Source organism: Mobula birostris, chromosome 19 (assembly GCF_030028105.1).
Source record: "Mobula birostris isolate sMobBir1 chromosome 19, sMobBir1.hap1, whole genome shotgun sequence".
NCBI classification, from domain to species: Eukaryota; Metazoa; Chordata; class Chondrichthyes; order Myliobatiformes; family Myliobatidae; genus Mobula; species Mobula birostris.
In genome coordinates, this window is record NC_092388.1 from 15,001,573 (window position 1) to 15,017,659 (window position 16,087).

Below are 16,087 nucleotides of genomic sequence, written 5' to 3' on the forward strand. Positions count from 1 at the left end.
GAGGGAGGAGGGAGAGGGAGAGAGCGAGAGCATTATCCTTGAGAGGTTGTACCAGGAGCAGACTGGTAATCTGTAAAGGAATAAACACTGATAATTCCTAGCAAAGTGGCTGAGGTGATGATGAAAGCCAGCGGGAATCAGAAGGAAGTTTATAAAAAAACAAGGCCATATAATGAAAGTAATTGTCAATTTGAATTATGATAGTCCATCAAACCAAAGCAGTATCTCAGAGGTATGCAATGAAATGTGCCTCACAGGACGGGTGGGAGGAGTAACTCTGAAGAATAACCATCTCAGAAGACGATCCCAAGCCTGGGACATGGTAAAGAACTTACCAAGTTGAAACTCACGTAAGATGTGTTACATCTGATTACAAGTAGTGAGTTTGTAAACTGGGATACTAAAGAGCTGTTTAATTAAAAGAGTCGTGTGACAACAGCGTTAATGAGTTTTCTTTGAAACTATGTAATGAATCTTCAAGTTGTTTGTACAAATCCCGATAATTAAAGTAGTCACGAGGCAAAGTAATTGCTGTGGTTTATTGTTTGCTGAATCTAACTGGCAAAAATATGATGTTTTCATTTGCAGCCATTTTTAAACAGGCCTTCCCTGGGTAGCTGTACTATCCACCCACCGACGGGGTTTTCTTCATTAAAGACTAGCTTTATTTGTCAGGTTGCATGTCAAAATATCGAAAGATACACTGAAATGCGTTGTTTGTTTCTACGACCATCGCAGTCTGAGGATGTGCTGGGGGCAGTCCGCAAGCATCACCAACGCAGCATCCCACGAGGTACTAACCCTAAACTGTACACCTTTGCAACGTGAGGGAAAACTGCAGCACCCGGAGGAAAGCCACGCAGTCACGGACAGTGGCAGAACGGAACCCTGTAACTGGCACCGTAAATATTACACTAGCCGCTATACTACCGCGCCACCCTTTATGGAAATCATGAACCTGCATTGTAGCTTGGATGCTGATTGCAATTTTCAGAGGTAGGTGGCTGGAGATAAGGCAATGCACATCTCATTTTCCAGTCCTATTTCAGATATCTAACCAACAGTCTTCAAAGTTCAAAGTAAATTTATTATCAAAGTACATATATGTCACCATCTATAACCCTGAGATTTATCTTCTTGTGGGCATTTACAGAAAATAAAGAGAAACATAATAGAATTAATGAAAAACTGCACATAACAAGACAGAAAAACAACCAATATGCAGAAGATAAACTATAAATCTAAAAGAAAAATAATAATTACTTTATTGATCCGGAGTGGGTAATTCTTTTGTCACAGCAGCAACATTTAAAATCACACTTAGTAGTGTGCAGACTTATCTAATAATAAAGATTAATAAAATACACAATAACTCATCACAGTACTAAGCAGTATTGCATCCATATTGTACTGTCTCAGTACTTTTATATTTGTCTGCTGTAGCACTTTTTTTAAATTCACAGTTATTTTGTAAATAACACTATTCTTTGCATTTCTGGTCAGATGCTAAGTGCATTTCATTGGCTCTGTATCTGTACTCGGCACAATGACAATAAAGTTGAATCTAATCTAATCTAATAATGTACAAAATAGTAAAGCAGAGACTATTGTAGTATGATATGTGTTCTCCTGTCGCACAGAGATGAACTGTTGTTTATGCTTATTGCACTTGGTAGGAAAGATTTTCTGTAATGATTCTTGTGACAGTGGAGCTGAAAGAGTCTGTTCGAAAGGTTGCTTCACTGCTTATTCAGTGGGTCATGGAGAGGATGTGCCAGATTGTCCATAATGGTTAACAGTTTATTTAGTAACCCACTCTCCACCACTAACTCATGGTCCAGTTTATAGGCAAGGACAGGTCCAGCCTTTTGATGAATTTATTTAGTCTTTTTGCATCACCAGCATTGATACTGCTCCCCCAACATAAAGACACAAAGAACAAATAAATAAATAAGTCCATAGGTGTGGGAACAGTTCAGTGTTGGGGCAAGTGAAGTTGAGTGAAGTTATCTCCTCTGGTTCAAGAGCTTGATGGTTGAGGAGTAATAACCGTCCCTGAACTTGGTAGTGTGGGTCCTGAAGCTCTTGTACCTTCTTCCTAATGGCAGCAGTGTGAAGAAGGCATGGCCTGGATGGTGGGGGTCCTTGATGATGGATGCTGCTTTCTTTCAACTGCGCCCCGTGTTTGTGTGCTTAATAATGGGGAGGGCTTTACCCATGATGGACTGGGTCATATCCACTAATTTTGCAGGCTTTTCCATTTCATGCCATTGGTGTTTCCACACCAGGCCATGCTGCAGCCAGTCAATATACTCTCCACTGCACATCCATAGAAATTTTTACAAAGTTTTAGGTGGCGTGCAAATCTTTGCAAACTTCTAAGAGAGTAGAGATGCAGCCGAGCTTTCTTCATCATGTGTTGGACCCAGGACAATCCTCTGAAATGATAACAGATGAAGTTAAAGTTGCTAACCCTCTCCACCTCTGATCCCCTGATGAGGCCTGGCTCATCGATGTCCGATTTCCTCCTCCTGAAGTCAATAATCAGCTCCTTGATTTTGCAAACATTGAGTGAAAGTTTGTTACTGTGGCACCACTGAGCCAGATTTTCAATCTCCCTCATATATGATGATCTGTCACCACATTTGGTTTGGCCAACGACTGTAGCGTCATCAGCAAACTTAAATATGGCACTGCAGCTGTGCTTAGCCTCACAGTCGTAAGTATAAAAGTGAGCAGAGCCCGGGGGCTAAGCACAGCCTTGTGGTGCAGCTGTGCTGATGGTGACGTGGAGGTGATATTCTTACCAAGCCGAACTTACTGCGGCAGCGGGGTGGACGTCAAGGATCCACGTGCATGAGGAGGTATTGAAGCCAAGGTCTTCTGAGAGTTCAAAATCACTGAGGGGATGATAGCACTGAGAGCAAGGTGGGGGAAACACACATCACTCATAGAGAGATCAGAAGTGGAAAGATTGAGCAATTTCAAGACCCTGGGTGTCAGCATCTCTGAGGATCTATCCTAGGCCCAATATATCAATGCAGTTACAAAAAAAAAAGGCATGACAGTGGCTATATTTCATCAGGAGTTTGAGGAGATTTGGCATGTCACCAAAGATACTTGCAAATTTCTACAGATGTACTGTGGACAGCAGTCTAACTCACTGCATCACTGTACGGTATGGTGGGGGGGGGGAGGGCTATTGCACAGGATTGAAAGAAACTGCAGAAAGTTGTGAACTCAGTCAGCTCCATCATGGGCACTAGCCTGCGTATCATCCAGGACATCTTCACAGAGCAACACCTCAAAAAGGCGTCATCCATCATTAAGAACCCTCATCACCCAGGACATGCCCTCTTCTCATTGCAACCTTCAGGAAGCAGGTACGGGAGCCTGAAGGCACACACTCAATGATTCAGGAACAGCTTCTTCCCCTCTGCCATCTGATCTCTGAATGGACATTGAACCCGTGAACACTACCTCACTACTTTGTTATTTCTTTTTTTGCACTATTTATTTAACTATTTTATATATATATATATATACTTACTGCAATTCACAGTTTTCATTATGTATTGCACTGCACTGCTGCCGTATAACAGCAAATTTCACAACATATGCTGGTAATATTAAACCTGATTCATATTCTGATTCTGAACTACTGAGCTGTAGTCAATGAAGAGCATCCTGATGTCGATACTTTCACTCACACAACAGCCCAGCAAAGCTGGGATCTATATATTCACACAGTTGATTGGCATGTTCCTCTTTGACCCAACAAAGCAGGCAATGCTTTCTAGGTACCTACCTGAGCTGGTAGGACTCCTCATAATGCATCCGCCTGGAGTCCGTGTGCCCCTCTGCGATACCAAGTCGATGAATCCCAATTCCAACTGCATGAAAATTATAGCTCTTGTGCTTTTTCCCTGCAACAGCTAAGTCACAGTTCTGCTTAAGATTCACCCTCCAAACAATCCACCTTTGTTAGTGTCGATAACATTGAAGTGTATCCCAAGCCCCCACTGAACTCTATTCTCAGAGTCTCTTTGACGGTCCTTCCGCCACTGTTAACATCAGTTACCAGTGAGCAGGCTATGGATTTATCTCCCCTGTTACTTCCCAACAGCATCAATGGCCATTTTCCATCCTCTCTTGCAAATTCCAAGTCATTTTAGGTCAGCCAGCATTTCAAAGATAAAAGTTTGCAAACAATTATGGGAGTGCAAAGTTAATCACACTGAAAAGAAAGGTCATCTGTCTGGAGCAGGAAGAGGGGAGGGTGGTGGGTCTTGAACCTAATTAAAGTACAAGTGCACTTCATCCCTTGCTGGAGTGTTCATTATCAATAGAATAATGGACCATTTTCAATGTGACACAATGCTATAAAGCAATCAAAAACCCAGAGTAACATTGTTGGCTGTAACAGTGAATTTCAAATGATTTATTAAGTCTTCTGATCTCTCAGACTCTTTTGTGGCTTCACTGTAGACAAAGGCACATTTTTTTGGTGTTTTAATGATTGTCTTTGTATCCTCAGCTGCTGATTAGCTTTGTTATTACAGTTTTGTTTCTGTTCAGGGCGCCGCAGTATCACATGACAGCAGTTTTCTCTCTGTTATCAGAGAATTCTTTCTTCTTCTAACTACTATCATTTTTTGCAGAAATCTAGAAACAAATGACTTTCTGTGGTCTTGTAACTCTAACCCATGTCAGGATATTTAGTGCCATTTTTAATATGCTCAGACTTATTGCCATGGAGTAATATAGGATGGGTACAGGCCCTTCGGCCCATCTAGTCCATGCCAACCACTGTGCCCACCCAGCTTGTCCCAGTTGGTATTCCTCCAAGCACCCCACCCCCACCATGCTCACGTGATGGAGATACAATTGAGAACCGGGTTACCCAGTGACCATAGCTCCATAAGATACAGGAGCAGAATTAGGGCCATTCAGTCCATCAAGTCTGCCCCGCCATTCAAGCACGGCTAATTTATTATCCCGCTCAACCCCATTCTCCTGCCCCTCCCCATGATCTTTGATGGCCTAACTAATCAAGAACCTATCAACTGGGTGGCAGGGTGGAGATACGTCTCTATTGGTGGAGGTGTAAGGTGCTCCTTCCCTCCGCTAACCTGCAGGTCACCCTTGGGCAAGGTGTAGCACCTGCTTAGCCCCCCACCCCCCAAACTGAGATCAGGGCCACGTGAAGTGATGGGCGGTCATATGAGCAGCCTGTGGATATCACAAGTCCTGGTTGTGCGACCACTGACACCAGGCAGACAATCTCTGAAGGGTATTGATAATGGCTGGTGTCACCTGTCTTGAAAAGACACTGCCCAGAAGGCGGCAATGGCAAACCACTTCTCTAGAAAAGTTTTGCTGAGAACTTCAGTCATGGAAAGGCTGTGATTGCCCATGCATAACAAACAATCAGCCTCAATGTACCCAATGTCTTGGGCTCCACTGCCGTCTGCGGCAATGAATTCCACAGATTCACCACCCTCTGGCTGAAGAAAATCCTCATTAGACTCCCTCACAGAGATTACAAGGGTTATGCTTGGAGTAGGAGGAAGAAAGGTGGGTATGCAACTTTACTAGAAGACCAGTGTTAACTTTTGGTCAAGCTTTAGTGGGTCATGGGACAGAGTATGCAATTTCAATAAATTGTACATGTTACTTCTAAAACAGGGGTTCCCAACATGGGGCCCACGCACCTTTACTGAATGGTCTCGGTCCAGGGCCTAAAAAGAATTGGGAACCCCTGTTCTAGATAAATGCAAGGGAAATTGAGAAGGGGCCAAAACGGTGGTAATGGATTTGGGGATCTTTTTTGAGATGCGTTTTAAGGGAAGTGAGGCTTCTTCCATAAGATCCAAAAGCTCAGAAAAATTAACTGGGTGCCGAGGAAAATTTGTTCTCACTTGTCAATCAGTTGTTAAGTGTCTTCACAATGAGTCAGACGCATGCAACATTGAATGTAAACCTGACTGGTTAAATTGAAGTAAGTCACTATTTTGTCAAGTCTTGACATCAATTATGGATGCATCCCAAAAGTTAAAATAGTATGGTTTGACACTGAAATACACAAAACAAAATAGATAATGCTCAAGATACTCAACATCTCAAGGAAAATTACTGTTTTGGGCCAGTAATCCTTCATCAGAATATATTGATTATCATGGGTTTTCTGTTTTTCTTTCAGATTTCCTTCATCCATGAATATTTAGCTTTGTGATGAGATTCCCAAATTTGGTTTCCCTTTTCATAAGCCAGCCAGCTCGAATATATATCACAGTGAGATATCAAACCAATGATTCTTCCCGTAATATATGTGCTGTTTATAGCATTGCACTCACTTCTTCGTAACTACAAATGGTAGCATGATACAGCAGCATTGTGAATGCATTAGCAGACAGGTATTCTAGCGGATTGGACTGATAAACTGCCAGTCTCAGCATGGGAGTTTGTGAACACAAATTCATTTTAACAAGCCGTGTATATTAACACTGGTTATCTGTGATAACAGAGCTGAAACTGACAGTATCCTTTAGGGAGTAAATTATGTTGTCCTCACGTTCTACAGCATTGTGGTTGCCTCTTAATTGTTCTCTGGAGAAGGCTGCAAGATAGTCAGACATGTCTCCAGCTAGATGGAAAATGAGAGATGGTCATTAAAGGATTGCCTTGTGGATATTTTATCATTAAGGACCCTCCGCACCACAGACATGCCTTCCCCTCATTACTACCATCAGGGAGGAGGTACAGGAGCTTGAAGGCACACTCAATGTTTCAGGAATATCTTCTCTTCTGCCATTGGATTTCTGAATGCTGCACAAACCCATTTCACTCCCTTGTTGAACCACTTATTTAAATTGATTTGCATATTTCTTGTTAAAACTTAGATTTTTAAAACTGCTTCCACATAAAAACACATTTTGTGATGGTGATAATAAATCTGATTCTAATTTCAAGAAGTCAGGGACAGTTCATGCCTGGACTCTGAGGTTTCTAGGGAGGTTAAAAAGGAATTTTGTACATTAAGTTATACTATCGATATACACTCAGTGGCCACTTTATTAGGTATACCTGCTCGTTAATGCAAATATTTGATCAGCCAATCATAAGGCAGCAACTCAATGCATAAAAGCAAGCAGACATAGTCAAGAGATTCAGTTGTTGTTCATGACAAACATCAGAATGGGGAAGAAATGTTTTCTAAATTACTTTGACCATGGATTGAACATTGATGCCAGATGGGGTGGTTTGAGTATCTCAGAAACTGCTGATCTCCTGGGATTTTCACACACAACAGTCTCTTGAGTTCACCGAGAATGGTGCGAAAAAAAACCAAAAAACATCCAGTGAGCGTCTGTTCTGTGGGCAAAAACACCTTGTTAATGAGAGAGGTCAGAGGAGAATGGCCAGACTGGTCGAAGCTGATGGGAAGGCGGCAGAAACTCCAGTAACCACACATTACAACGGTGGTGTGCAAAAAAGCCTCTCTTCATGCACGACATATTGAACTTGAAGTGGATGGGCTACAGCAGCAGAAGACATCTCAGAAGGGATGTGTTGTCTTTGGAGGGAGTCCAGAGGAGGTTCAGGAGGATGATTCCGGGAATGAAGGGGTTAACATATGAGGAGTGTTTGGCCGCTGTGGGCCTGTACTCACTGGATTTTAGAAGAGTGTGGGGGGTTCTCATTGAAACCTACCGAATGTTGGAAGGACTAGATAGGGTGGATGTGGAGAGGATGTTTCCTATGGTGGGGGTATCCAGAACTAGAGGGCACAGTTCAAAATTGAGGGGTGACGACCCCTTAGAACAGAGGCAAGGAGGAATTTTTTTTAGGCAGAGAGTAGTAAATCCATGCAATGCTATGCCACAGACTGCAGTGGAGGCCAAGTCCATGTATATTTAAGGCAGAAGTTGATTGTTAATCAGGGCATCGAAGGATATGGCAAGAAGGCAGGTGTATGGGGTGGGATCTGGGATAAGCCATGATGGAATGGTGGAGCAGACTTGATGGGCAGAATGGCCTATCTCCTCTGTTTTATGGTCTAAGGCCATGAACACTCAGTGGCCACTCTATTAGGTACAGGAGGTATCTAATAAAGAGGCCACTGAACGTAGTTTAGAATATGACTAACAATACAACAAGAGAATGAAAAATTACTTACACTGGAGCAGGTTAAAAAGAGCATTTATTTTCTATCCAATATGATACTTTCATCCATTCTTCTTTCTTTCTCTGCCTTTTACATGCCTCTCCAAATACCTGGTCACTAAAGAACTGTACGTAAGTGCGATTGACCCCACACTACACTTCTATCAAACTTGGTTATCTCGAAGATTTGTTTTCCCCCTTCAGTCAGAATACCCGTCACATGCTCAAAAGGTTTTGCATTTAGCAAACCACAAATAAATTAAACAGAAAGACACAAATGCAATTACCACTTGACAAAATGTAATAGCTCTTGACACAGAACGAATGACAGCAACATTCTTTCAGCAAACTAGCAACCACTTATTCCTTAAACATGCAGATATAGTAGGAATTGAAACATCGGAATTGTTTAAGACGTCGAATTAATGCAGGAATTGGAATCGTATCTCTGCAGTGTCTTAAAATCTACTCCTCTACAATCTATCATGAGCATGTTGCTTTCCTTACTCCCACAAACATTTGATGTACAATTCTACTACTAACTGTGACATTATTTACCACATTGGCACGTTAACCCTATGAGATGTTGGTTTGAATGACAGGTGCGACTAGCCCTGCTAAAGACTGCTTTCATAAATAATGTATAGGGGTGCCAATCAGCAAAGATGCTGAAACATGTTAAACCACCTTCTTTCATTTCACTGGACTTGAAGTTAGAACAGTTCACTTTCAGTGATCAATAACCAGCTACAAGACAGAATTTTAAATTTTAGCACAATAGAGCACAGCTCCACACAAATTACGATCTTCAAGTTGCATTGACAACTGACCTGTGAAAAAACAGCACAGCAAAATGTCAACCTATGCCTGCCACCTGGGTATTAAATATTAACTGCTTCATTTAAATTTAAATTAGTAGAATGGTGAGGAATGAAATACATGATGTCATCTGTTTATCATTAGCATGGAGAGAAGCAAACTACAGCGTAGTAGAATGGGCGAATGATACAAACCTGATGCGGAAGAAAACCAAATTCAGATGAACTCAATTCCAGCAACAAGCAGGTCATTACCCCCCACCCCCCTCCCCTCCCCACCCCAAAAAAAAACAAATTCCCTTCAGGCTTTTATCCGTAAACATCTCTTTTCATAAATACAGTAAATGTTTCCTTTGTGTTGCCATGTCTAATTGAAGCTGAAATAGAAAGAATGGATCGTAAACAGCACTGAGAGGATGGAAGTGTTTTTTGGGTTTGAAAACTTTGGGAGTTCAGCGGCTCAGCCATCGGACACGGGGGGAGTAACCCAGCCATACTTCTCGTGCGTCTTCACCAAACTTTTAAATGTCGCCTCGGCTTCTTTGCGAGTGAAGGCTTTCTTTGTCTTCCCCACTTTTCTGCAAATTCGACCCTGCGTCAGACAGGAAAACACAAAGTAAAATAGACCACTTAGTCAAGTACAGGAAGCAACCGGTTGTCACATAATGCTGCATGAAAGGGTGAACAATAAGGAAAGCTTGATTCATCACTTTCTCCAGGAGATAGTGCATTTTTAAGTCTCACCACTATTCCAGAGGACCTTGGTAAACATTGCAAACTGGGATCCAGTAGCTTGAGCAATTGCATCATCAATTGTCAAGGGCCTGACCTCCCTAAATTTAACAAGCACTTGGTGCACATTGTCTTACTGATAAAGAGGATCATACCTAGAGAGATGCCAGCCTGTTTCTTACAGGGTGATGGACAGATTGGTTGGAGGGAGATAGTGAGAGGTTTAGTTAATGGAATAGAAATTTAGTAGGAGATCCACTCTTCCACATTATTGTTTGGAGAGTTGCAATAGTTCTCTGGACTAAAAACACTAAATCTGGCAAAATTTCAAAAAGCATGTTCTATCAAAATGGCACCTTCAATAAATTTACAGGTCCCACAAGAGCGTTATTAGACAATAATTTGTTCAGCAAACTACTTAATATCATGGTATATAACGTCAAAGAAGTGGGTACAGCTTCGCAGAGGATTTCTCCTGGATGCAACACATTGATGCATCACAGTGTGCAAGGACTGCAAATTTCTGTAGTTGTACCGTGGAGGGCATTCTGACTGGTTGTGTCAATCGCCTGATTTGAAAGCGCCAACGCACAAGTATCTATCGAGACTGTAGAGGATTGCAGCTCATACAGCTCCATCAGAGACAAAGCCCTCCTCATCACTGAGGACATCTTCAAACAGCTACGCCTCAATAAGGCAGTAACATTATTAAGTACCGTCACCATTCAGGACATGTCCTCTTCTCATTACTACCACCAGGGGAGGGATGGGGAGGCACAGCAGGTACACGAGGCTGAGACCAATACTCAACATTAGGAACCCCTTTGCCATCGGATTTCCGAAAGGTTCATGAACCCACGAACACTACCTCACTATTCTTCTCTTGCACTATTTATTTTTGGTTGTAACTTACCGGATATCTTTTTATGTCTTACACTATATTGCTGCCACAAAACAACAACTTTCACGACTTATATCAGTGATAATAAACCTGATGCTGATGAAGAACACAGAACAGTACAGCCCCGCACAGGCCCCTTAGCCCACAATTCTACGCCAATCTTTTAACCAACTCTAGGGTCAATCTAACCCTCCCTCCTACATAGCATTCCAATTTTATATCATCCATGTACCAACAAAGAGTTTCTTAAATGTCCCTAATGTATCTGCCTCTACCATCACCCAGGCAACGTGTTCCAAGTGCTCTCTCTGTAACAAAACTAGCTCTGAAATTGCCCGTACAATTTTCTCCAATCACCTTAAAATTATGCCCTCTTGTATTAGCTATTTTCACCCTTGGTGTTGTGCTTACACTAAAACAGACCAAAGCTGCTCAGAGATTAAGCTAGGAGATCGGCACTGTATGATGTGCTTCCAAAATAATTTAAATCCAAAGCTGAAAAAACTTTAGATCCTTTATTACGAAACCAGCAAAGATGAACAATCTTACAGTGATAAAAAACTAACTAAACTAAATTAGCGATATAGTAATCTTAGCATTCAAATTGGTACAATTATCTGATATTTGAATTAGCATTCTATATGTATTTAAGCATTCCAGTTAGCGTTTCAACAATGCCCCAATTAGCGAATGAATAGAGGTCAAACTAAATTAGTGTAATGAAAAAAAAATCACCCCATGGCTTATCCCCTCTCAACTAGACTAACCAACTAGCTGACCACAAGAGTGAAAATGTAACTACACTCATTTGCTTCTACCACGCTCCACCCCATGTGACAGATTACCATAATAAACCGCTACAAAATACAGTACAGACAGAGAATTGATGCATGGCTCCAACTGACATGAAATAGATACGTGGCTCCTACACTGGGAGAGAGGCACTGGCTGCCCTCCCTATTTATGCTTCTTATCATCTTGTACACCTCTATCAAGTCACCTCTCATCTTCCTTCACTCCAAAGAGGAAAACCCTCGTCGCTCAACTTTTCCTCTGCAGACATGCTCTCTAAAGCAGGCAGCATTCTGGCAAAACGCCTCTGCACCCTCTCGAAAGCTTCAAAAACACAATGACGGAAATAAAAGTCAAGTAGGGAGGTAGAGAGATTCTATCTGCATAAATATTTAAGTCTTCCCTCAAAACTATACTGTCAGAAACTTGAGGAACTGATTATAGTTTTATTGGTGAATATGGTGCAATGCAGACTTCAAAATGAAAACTGTTATAATTTTGCATTTTCACACAATTATTTAAAGTAATTTAATTGACGTTGATGTTTAAGGTATCAGTGCAAAAACGGAAAATTCTGGAAATGTAAGTAAAGGGGAAGAAATCAATTACTTTATTTAGGGGGAAATATTGGATAGGCTGGGTTTGTTTTCCTTGAATAGGAGATTCAGGTGTGACTGGGTACAGGTACATACATTCAATGGCCACTTTATTGGATACCTCTTGTACATAATAAAGTGGCCACTGGGTGTACGTTTGTGGTCTTCTGCTGTTGTAGCCCATCTACTTCAAGTTTCGATGTGTTGTGCATTCAGAAATGCTCTTCTGCACACCACTGTTGTAATGTGTCAATATCTGAGCTACTGTCACCTTCCTGTCAGCTTGAGCTAGTCTGGCCATTCCCCTTTAACTTTCCTCATTAACAAGATGTTTTCGCCCACAGAACTGCCACTCACTGGATGGTTTTTGTTTTTCACACCATTTTCTGTAAACTCTAGAGACTGTTGTGCATGGAAATCCCAGGAGATCAACAGTTTTTGAGATACTCAAACCTCTCCACCTGGCACCAACAATCATTTCTTGGTCAAAGTCACTTAGATTGCATTTCTTCCCCATTCTGATGTTTGGTCTTGACCATGTCTGCATGTTTTCATGTACTGATTTGCTGCCTGATTAGATATTTACATTAAGGAATAGGTGTAGGGGTGTACCTAATAAAGTGGCCACTGAGTTTAATAACAGGATAGGTAGCCACAATCTTTTGCCCATGATAGAAGTATCAAAAACAACAGGGCATAGATTTAAGGAGAGAGGACAAAGTTTTAAAAGCAATTTGAGGGAAAGATTTTAACAGAGAGTGGATGATATCTGGAACAAGCCACCAGAGGATGTGATGCAATCAGATACAATCAGTTTGGTTAGGAGACATTTAGATATGCACCGTTGTGTTTTGTAACTTCAAAACATTAAATTAATTCAAGGAAAACACAGGTCTGGCTTCATCTTTACTTTAAGAGAGGTACACACATATCATGTGGTAGCTTGATGATGTATGCAATTAACATATTTTTACATATAATCCATAATGAATAATTTAAATGAATAAGAATGCTTAAACAATATATAAACAGAATTAGTCAAACATTACTTAAATGTTAAATACACAACACGCACTTAAATCGGCCAGGTGTGGTGTGGGCAAGTGGGATTAGTATTAGTGGGCAATGAGCCCCATTTCAGTCCTGTACAATTTTATTGCTTTGATATTTCCACTTGATCACCTTTCCCCTTTTCTGCTTTTGTTTCCCTTTTAGAATTCCGATATCACTGGTAATTTAATATACCTAGTACAGAGCGGGGACAGGCCATACGTGCCTGTGCTAACTATGACACAAATTTAAACTCATCCCATCCGTTCCATATCCTTCAATACCCTGCCTGCACGTGTGCCTACCTAAAGGCCTCTCAAATGCTGCCATCATAACTGCTTCTACTGTCTCTACTGGCAGCTCATTCCGGGTGTTATAATATGAACAAAGTCACCGAGAGACACTGAAGCTCCTGGATACAGAGTTTTTTTAATTCAACAAACTGAGACACTCTTGGAGGAAGAGGTCTTCCAGCCCAGTATTACGTGACATTGTTATATGCTAAAATTCAAATGTAACAGCAGGGTGATTCTACAGTTACAATCTACAATGCTTCCTTTGAATGACGTATAGTGTTCACACACTTCCTTCTTCGCACCCACATTCCAGTCACCCAAAATGAATGTTAATCATCACTCAACACACATCAAAGTTGCTGGTGAACGCAGCAGGCCAGGCAGCATCTCTAGGAAGAGGTGCAGTCGACGTTTCAGGCCGAGACCCTTCGTCAGGACTAACTGAAGGAAGAGTGAGTAAGGGATTTGAAAGTGGGAAGGGGAGGGGGAGATCCAAAATGATAGGAGAAGACAGGAGGGGGAGGGATAGAGCCAAGAGCTGGACAGGTGATAGGCAAAAGGGATACGAGAGGATCATGGGACAGGAGGTCCGGGAAGAAAGGCAAGGATGGGGGGGGGGGACCCAGAGGATGGGCAAGAGGTATATTCAGAGGGACAGAGGGAGAAAAAGGAGAGTGAGAGAAAGAATGTGTGCATAAAAATAAGTAACAGATGGGGTACGAGGGGGAGGTGGGGCCTTAGCGGAAGTTAGAGAAGTCGATGTTCATGCCATCGGGTTGGAGGCTACCCAGACGGAATGTAAGGTGTTGTTCCTCCAACCTGAGTGTGGTTTCATCTTCACAGTAGAGGAGGCCGTGGATAGACATATCAGAATGGGAATGGGATGTGGAATTAAAATGTGTGGCCACTGGGAGATCCTGCTTTCTCTGGCGGACAGAGCGTAGATGTTCAGCAAAGCGGTCTCCCAGTCTGCGTCGGGTCTCGCCAATATATAAAAGGCCACATTGGGAGCACCGGACGCAGTATATCACCCCAGTCGACTCACAGGTGAAGTGTTGCCTCACCTGGAAGGACTGTTTGGGGCCCTGAATGGTGGTAAGGGAGGAAGTGTAAGGGCATTTGTAGCACTTGTTCCACTTACACGGATAAGTGCCAGGAGGGAGATCAGTGGGGAGGGATGGGGGGGACGAATGGACAAGGGAGTTGCATAGGGAGCGATCCCTGCGGAATGCAGAGGGGGGGGGGGGAGGGAAAGATGTGCTTAGTGGTGGGATCCTGTTGGAGGTGGCGGAGGTTACGGAGAATAATATGTTGGACCCGGAGGCTGGTGGGGTGGTAGGTGAGGACCAGGGGAACCCTATTCCTAGTGGGGTGGCGGGAGGATGGAGTGAGAGCAGATGTACGTGAAATGAGGGAGATGCGTTTAAGAGCAGAGTTGATAGTGGAGGAAGGGAAGCCCCTTTCTTTAAAAAAGAAAGACATCTCCCTCATCCTAGAATGATCCCATCTAAACAGTCTAAACTCAATTTCTCTGCACACTTCAAACATATTTCCACTCTGTTGTACAGAGTTAACTATCAATAGATGTAATTAAACCACAAATCCTCAAGAGATGGAGATGTGCAGCAAGCCCTTCGTGATACACTGATACTAATATTGAAGTAAACAACATATGCTGAGTCACAGCACTAAACTGCTCATTTTCCAACCTGAATTCCCCACCAGGTATCCTGCCTGCTGGGATCACATATTGAAAATGTGCACACGCACCCTGCATGTTCCTTTGAGTAATTTGTCTTTTTTTTTTCCCAGGTGTCTGCATTCCCAAAAATTATTCCTGCTACATGGCAGCAGGGCAGCACAGTAGAGTAGGGGTTAGCACAATGCTTTACAGTACAGGTGACCCCGGTTCAATTCCCACTGCTGCCTGTAAAGAGTCTGTACATTTTCCCCGTGACCGTTTGGGGTTTCTCCAGTTGCTTCCATTTCCTCCTACAGTCCAAAAGTTAATTGGTCATTGTAAATTGTCCCGTGATTAGGCTAGGATTAAATCAGGGGATTGCCAGGGGTCACAGCCCAAAGGGTCTATTCTGCGTCGTACCTCAGTAAATAAATAATCAAAACTCCCGAATGTGAATGTGGCATCAAAAAAGTGGGAAGGATAAGACATTGTTGCTAAATTGTCATAATTTTGGTTGGAGCATGACCTTTGACCCATCTGGTCCATGCTGACCCAGATTTCCATCTGCACTAGTCCCAGATGCCCACATTTGGCCCATGTCTCTCTGAACCTTTCCTCTCCATGTTTCTGTCCAAGTATCTTCGAAGTAAATAACATTCATGGCATGTTTTAGCACATGGTCATCAGGTGAAATTTGGAATTCTGAGGAACATTTGTCACAAATTAAGCATCATATTAAAATGGTTATTTTCCTAAATGGGAGGAGATTGAAAGAGGCTATTTGATCCCATTCCCATCTCAGGTTTGTATACTGCATACATACTTTATTGTCGCCAAACAATTGGTACTAGAACGTACAATCATCACAGCGATATTGGATTCTGCGCTTCACACTCCCTAGATTACAAATATTAAACATACTTTGGTAATAAATGTACATTGAATCTTTGAACAGTTTAGGAACTGCCTGGTTAAACTAAATTGCCCTAACCTTCACAGCCAAGGAATACGAGCTGGAGGAGGCGTGAATCTCAATAACAATTTCTTGGTTGACA

At 42.2% G+C, this 16,087-nt stretch overlaps 1 protein-coding gene across 1 annotated transcript in view; it reads right to left on the reverse strand.

Moving 5' to 3' along the window:
* Positions 1 to 9,259: 9,259 nt before the first annotated feature.
* Positions 9,260 to 16,087, reverse strand: part of ube2ql1 (ubiquitin conjugating enzyme E2 QL1) — a 31,424-nt gene continuing 24,596 nt past the window's right edge. Inside the window, exon 2 of the mRNA XM_072283016.1 lies at positions 9,260 to 9,576. Within this exon, the coding sequence (XP_072139117.1) occupies positions 9,445 to 9,576 (132 nt within the window). The 3' untranslated portion in view covers positions 9,260 to 9,444. The remainder of the gene's footprint in view (positions 9,577 to 16,087) is intronic.